The sequence below is a fragment of the Arachis stenosperma genome, chromosome 9 (assembly GCF_014773155.1).
Source record: "Arachis stenosperma cultivar V10309 chromosome 9, arast.V10309.gnm1.PFL2, whole genome shotgun sequence".
NCBI lineage: Eukaryota > Viridiplantae > Streptophyta > Magnoliopsida > Fabales > Fabaceae > Arachis > Arachis stenosperma.
The window spans coordinates 128,740,902-128,747,757 of NC_080385.1; the positions used below are offsets into that span (position 1 = coordinate 128,740,902).

The 6,856-nt window shown below is 31.6% G+C and overlaps 1 protein-coding gene across 1 annotated transcript; it reads right to left on the minus strand.

Annotated features, from left to right (window-relative positions):
• Window positions 1-4,673: 4,673 nt before the first annotated feature.
• Window positions 4,674-5,801, minus strand: LOC130948048 (PRA1 family protein D). The gene has a single exon (XM_057876757.1). It carries the CDS (start codon window positions 5,595-5,597, stop codon window positions 5,061-5,063), a length of 537 nt encoding a protein of 178 aa, XP_057732740.1. The 5' UTR covers window positions 5,598-5,801; the 3' UTR covers window positions 4,674-5,060.
• Window positions 5,802-6,856: the final 1,055 nt, after the last annotated feature.

The window sequence follows — 6,856 nt, forward strand, 5'->3', positions numbered from 1 at the left end:
GGTGCTGCCAGCAACATTTGACTCAACGTTGGTGTACCAACATTTGTGCATCCATGTGTGCGCGTACACCACGCATACGCGTGAAGGCTGTGTTTTTGCGCATCCACACGTGCACATACACCACGCTTATGCGTACATTGCCATTTTTTCATTCCGCACGTACGCGTCATAGATGTGTGCGTGTCGATTAAAGTTTCTCAATTCCAAATTCTGGGCTTTTCATCGCGGACGTTGGAGGTAGTGTTTGATCAACAATGTTTTCTCCAACGTTGGCCTCTCCTTCTTTTCTTCCTTGCTCTTCCTTGGCTTCTTTTTACCTATCATCAACCAAACAAACTCATCAAAGCCTTGACATAATTACAAAATCATAAATTTTAAATTAAAGAAATAAAAATCAAATAAAAGAGAATATTGAAAGGGGAACTGAAACCAATATTCTGGGGCCTTAAACGTTCTGTCCTTTGTTGCCGACAAAAACTCACTAATTTCTTCGGTGTACACATTCTTCTTCTTCTCAACTTGGGACCCTAGAAAAAAAAAATTGAGATATGGAATTTTCTACCTAGAAAAAAAAATAATGCTCCAATACTTTTTTTTTAAAAGAAGAAGAAAAACATAATCAAACCATGTGCAGGTTGCTCAGTCTGGATGGCCATTATCTCTATTTCAAATAAGCAAGAAGAAACACAGGAAAAAAAGCTTAGAAACTTGGAAGAAGGGATAAGAAACTCTAGTAAAAATGGGTGCGACAATAACCTAAAACAAAATGAGTTTATATAGTACAACACCAAGTCCTTGTCGTAAAATTTGAAATCGTGGAGTTCTTAACTAAAATATGTTCCAGGAGGATTTATCATTATCTGTATAAACCAAAACCATACCATTCTTAGTAACTTTCCAATTAATCAAATTTATGCCACCAACTATATGCCATTAGTGTGCTTACCAAATTCACCCATCTATACGTCATAATAATTCAATAACACCTGTTTCAATACTTGCAAGAATTTTCTTTTCTGAAAAAAAAAAAAAAAACATTCCATTTATATTTCTATAACCGACAATTTGTTTGAATTCTTATAACATTATCTTTTCCTCCTTACTAGAAACACAGTAATGTCCCTACATATGTAAATAAATTCTCTCATTTCATTTATTTTTATATGATAAGAACATCATATCGAGGGAAATATCTTATTATCCCATCTTATTAATTATGATAATGAAATCATACTCGATCTTAATTATTGTCAAGTAGAAAAATAAATTGAGTTGATTAATAATTTATATTATGTTGTATACTTATGTGTATTAATATTTAATTAATACATGCTAACTAAGAATATTGAAATTTTTATTCTTTTTAATAATTTAAATAGAGTAGATAATCATTACATCTTAATGATCTTAACATGTTATTGTGTCCGTTCTCATATAATTATTTAGTAAATAATCTTATATTTTATATAAACTAGAAGGTAAATCCCTCTATATACATGCAGATAAATATATAAAAAAAGATAATATATTTTTATGATAGGATAATTTTAAATTAGTTGATAGTGTAAAATTATGCTAACTAGCACATATAAATTAAATTTTGTTAAACATATGATCTTGTAAAATAAAATGAAAAATTATATTTAGAGTAAAATATTGTTTTAGTCCACAACTTTTAAGCTAAATTTTAATTATATTCTTAACGTTTGAAATTTCATATTTTCATCTTAGACGCTTTATTTTGTCTTATTTTAATCATTTAGTCAAAATTAAAATTTTTCTTCCAAGAGATATCTTTTTTCCTCTATTATATATATCTTCTTTATTTCTCTCATTATTATGTTATTTTTGCTTTCAAATAATAATAATAATAAAATAATAATAATAATAATAATAATAATAATAATAATAATAATAATAACAACAACGATTACTACAATTATGATTTTTGCAGTTATCTAAAAAAATAAATAATGGAAGAAATGATATTTTGAAAAAAAAAATAAATTTTTATTATAAGATTAAAATAAGATGAAATAAAATGTTTAAGATAAAAATATAATATTTTAAACGTTAAAAATAAATTTAAGACTTAATCCAAACATTATCAACTAAAGTAGTACTTTAATCTTATATTAATTAACTTAAGTTATATTTAAGAGAAAATATATCTCCAATTTAGAATAATTGTCCCTTTATTTTTAATTATCTACATAATTTTTTTTAGAATAATATAAAAATATAAAAGTTGATTTATGCAATTAACTTTTGAATAATTCTATGGTCCAATTTTATGGGAGAATTCCCACGTGACTGCTTCAACGTAGTTTGTAATTTTTCAGAGGCCCTTGTTTTTTTTTTTTAAATTGGAAAGCCCCTTTGTATTGCTTTTGCTTCTAATTCGGCTTCACACGATCCGAATAAAACCATACGGGGGATAGCATTAGATGTTGCAAAACTATATTGGGATCTGTGGGAGTTGTCCCATAAAGTTGTTCAAATAGAATTTTCAATTTTTATTTGTGTAATATAATTATATAAGTATTTCGTCAAATGGCTCCCAAGGATATTACAAATTTTTTTTTTTTTCAATGGAAAATGCATATTGCTAATGAATACCACAGAAAAACTTGATGTTTTTCATGTATTATCTATATTGAAAACAGGGCGGATCCAGAATTTTTTTTAAGAGAGATCGAAAATTAAATATTTATATAATTAAATATTGTATTATATAATTGATGATATTATTTTTTATTTTATTTTTAATAAAAAATTATTAATAAGTGCTATATTAAAATAGAAAGTTCTACTAAAAAATTTTTTTTATTATTCAATTAGAATTTGTTATCAAAATTAAAGTATCTTTTTATATGATAATAGATTTTTTGGTGACTATATAATAATAGATTTAAAAGTCAAGGAAAAATTTAAAAAGATACAAGGAACAATAAAAAAAAAAAGAATTCATCAAAACAAATGGTTAATAAAAAAATAAAGAATAGAAAGAACAATTAAAAAAGATTTATTGATCAAAATATTTGACCTAAAAAAATATAATACATTATTGATGTTTAAAATACAACAATTGAAATTTAAACCCAGGTCATGGGACAAAAAATATTCTAATTAGCCACTAGACTAACAATTCAAATAATATACAGAAGTTAAATGCATCATCATATAACTTTCAAAATTTTAAAGTTAAATGCATCATCATATAATATATAGAAGCTTCAAAATGTTTAGGACTGCCGCCTTCTAAAACCGCCCCTGATTGAAAATAACTTTCGTATGTTTATATTTTTGTGGATTTTCCTTTTCGTAACTTTTCTTTTTTGGTGAAGCATTTATACGAATTTTTTAAGTAATGGATTTTTGGGCTAAACTGTTTGTTGATGCACTTGTAGTATTATTTGCATGGTTTGCCAAGACAGGGAAATATCTTGCATCATTCATGCATAAAATCGAAATGAATTTCCTACACTGTTTTCTAATTCGAGCTTTCAACTGATAAGAATGAAATCGAAATACAAAGGAAACTCGTACCAACAAAGCCTCTCATCATATAAGCAGGAAGAAATAAAATAAAATGCATTTTGAGAGTCATTATCCTCATCCTCCTCACTAGATTTTCTTTACAGTTTTTATACAAAAAAGTGTAAAAATAAAACTGGAATGCTTCTGAAATTTGCAGAATAGGCACAGAAATACAGAATATTGTGCGTATTATATAGCAGTCACACAACATTGTGTTTTTGTGACAACTATTCATAAAGAGATCTTGTTTGTTATAGCATCAAAATTAATTCAACTTGGATACTAGAAAACAGATCTTTCAAGAATATGACACTAACAACTATGGTAAGGAAGTGACGAGTTCATGATAACATTGCAACAATCCACCACAATAAATCATCTTTATGGCAAAATACTGTCACAGCAATGCATGCAAGAGTACATAAGCTACTCCCATCATCTATACTTATACTAGTTTTAGTTTACCTGCTTGGTCATCATTTTAACACTTCTAAGGGTAGCGTCTTGAGGGGAAGAGAGGAAGAGGAGGGCTTCAAGAATCTTACTTCTCCTCCAAGACCATAACTCTCAAACACTGGTGAAGGAACCCGAAAATATCTACTATTTGTATCAATCAATCCTCCTCCTAGGTCAAAACGCTAAACAATAGAAATTCAAAAGCACAACACTTAATAGAAATGGCTAGGTCAAATGTTATCAACTAAAACATGCAAAAGCTGAAGCAATTGTTCGTACACAGGCAAAGTAGCAGCCGTTAGCTTAATTTCATCAAATTCCTCAAATAAATGGACAGAGCAACCGATGAAACATACAAAGGTGATAGAATCTTCATGAATCAGGAGCCATGCTATATTCCCATAATCCCATTCCACCATATGAGCAAGGTGTGAGAGATAATATACTGGTACTGCAACATTAACCTTGACATACAAATAGAGACCTCTCTGTTTTCGAAAATCATTTCTCCTAAATCTAAATACCTTATCAGAAACCAGCTAAACTAGAAATGCAAAAGGTCATCTCTGCAGAATAATGTAAAACTTTCACAAACCTTTCAACTATGGAAACATCTCAATTTGCAATACCAAGTTACGAACACACTGAATAGCACAGAGTTAACAGAGACAAAACCATTTAACCAACCGAGATCAAATATAACATCAAAGTGTAAACAAATTCACAAGCCGAGCCAAACACAGACTCGTGCAATGCAGGGTTTAGGGTCCAACAAACAATCATACATACATTCACCATTAATCCATCATATTAAAGAATATTATGAACAACAAAACCCAAACTTCCTATCAAAAACATGTCCAATTGTTAACTCATTCATGAAAATTGCAAAGCACAATCAAGAAGACAGGAAAATTGGAAAATAAAGGTACAATTATAAGACACAACTATCTATATTTATGAATGAATTGCAACATGAAGGGTCACAGTTTTCAACTACACAGTCAAAAGAATCTTTACCCCCCTAATTCCAAAATCACACAAAATCCCTGACCGAAAATTCCTCAAACAGGTGCATAGGAACCAGCATTAGCACCGCCACTAAGCATAGGACCGTACGGAGATTCAGTATCATCAGCAACAAGATCTTCAGTCCCTCTCAGCACAGCATGGATGAAAATCACAGCAGCACCAACAAGAAGCGACACGACGAGATTAAACCAGACGTTGGCGATGAGGAGAACAACAAGGGTTAATACAGCGAGTGCCAAAACGACGGCGCGGTCGTCCAAAACGACGAGGTTGAAGAGGTTTAAGGGCTCGTCGCGGGAGAAGTAGAGGAAGTACCAGAGAGCGAGGAGGAAGAGAACGAGGATTAGAGGGAAGGGACGTGAGAGGAGGGAGAGGATGAGTGACAGGAAGAGGAGGATGGTGTAGTTAAAGAGGAAGTAGGCGAGGTTGTGTGACACGCGCGCCGACGCGTCTTGGAGGGAGTGGGGGAGGGAGAGGGCGTAGAAGGAGAGGAATTGGGACCAGGGACGGCGCGTGGAGATCACGCTCTGCCCGGCTTCTTTGAAGTGAGTGAGGAATTCGGATGACATTGTTGAGGGATCTGAGCAGGAAGGCCAAGGGGGTTTCTTGTGCTGGTTTTGGTGGAATCGTGGAAATGGAAAGTGTGTGTGTCAATGGTGTCGATGAAGGCAATGACTGCGTGCAAGTTCGCTTATTGGGATATTTTTGTAAAATTGGGTCTATGACTTTCTCTTATAAATTGGGCTTTCATACAATTTCAATAACACAACATAGCTTTCGTCCAATAAAAGGAAAATAGACAATCACCAAAAACAAAAGTAGATACAGGAAGAACCCAAGGGAATCTACTATCTAGGCTGAAATACTTGTGGTCAAGTGGAGAAGATAAATCTCGAAAAACCTGCAACAACGAGAGGGGGAGACAAAGGCACAACTCGTTGGTAAGGGACATTCATCATCTCATAGCTAAACATTGGGAGATCAAAGTCAAAGACACACCCAAACTTGGAAATGCCTGTGTATATTGCCTTGCAAAAATTAGCACCAGTATGCTAGTAGGTTTTTTTTTTTTCTTTCTTTGGACTGGCAATTCGGCTTTTTTTTTTTAAGTTATTAAAACGGAGCCGGAATCCAGAAAAGAAGAATTATAAAGAAACTAAACGAGGCAGAGCTGTCATATGTTCATCATTTACAAATATCCTAACTATCGTCCTAAGAGGAGTAACTTAAAAATAGAATTCTGGGTCTAGATAATTTTACGTGCAAGACAATCGGTGCATTAGTTGTTCTTTTTATAAATATTAACAGAAGACATTTAAATAGAAACAAACAAATCTTTTGATATCTTTATGGGATAAAGGATTGTTTTATCCAAACGAATCTAAGTTATAATTAGTTGCCTATGTATATGCAGAATATTTGTCTGATTCACACAAAAGAAGATCTCAAAAGGATACCTATTCACATATGGTGATACAGTTATATTATGGAAGTCCACAAAACAGAAGATAGTGGCGACATCCTCTAATCATGTTGAAATACTAGCGATACATGAAGCAAATTGCGAGTGTTTTTGACTCAAGAGTCTTATCTAATATATTCTATCATCATGTGAACTGACTAATAAAAAAATAGCTCCAACCAGGGACGGACCCAGGCATTAGAGGAGGGGGCACTTGCCCCCACTAGGTTTTAGAAAAAAATATATATATAAAAATTAATATATTTGTTTTAATGTAATTTATTTTTGTTCCACAAAAAATTATAAAATTTTATTTTGAGATTCATGTTAAAAATAATTTTTTTATTAAATTTAACGTAATTATAA

Coding starts and splice junctions, on each gene's coding strand:
- LOC130948048 (XM_057876757.1), bottom strand. CDS start 5,597: ATGTCATCCGAATTCCTCACTCACTTCAAAGAAGCCGGGCAGAGCGTG.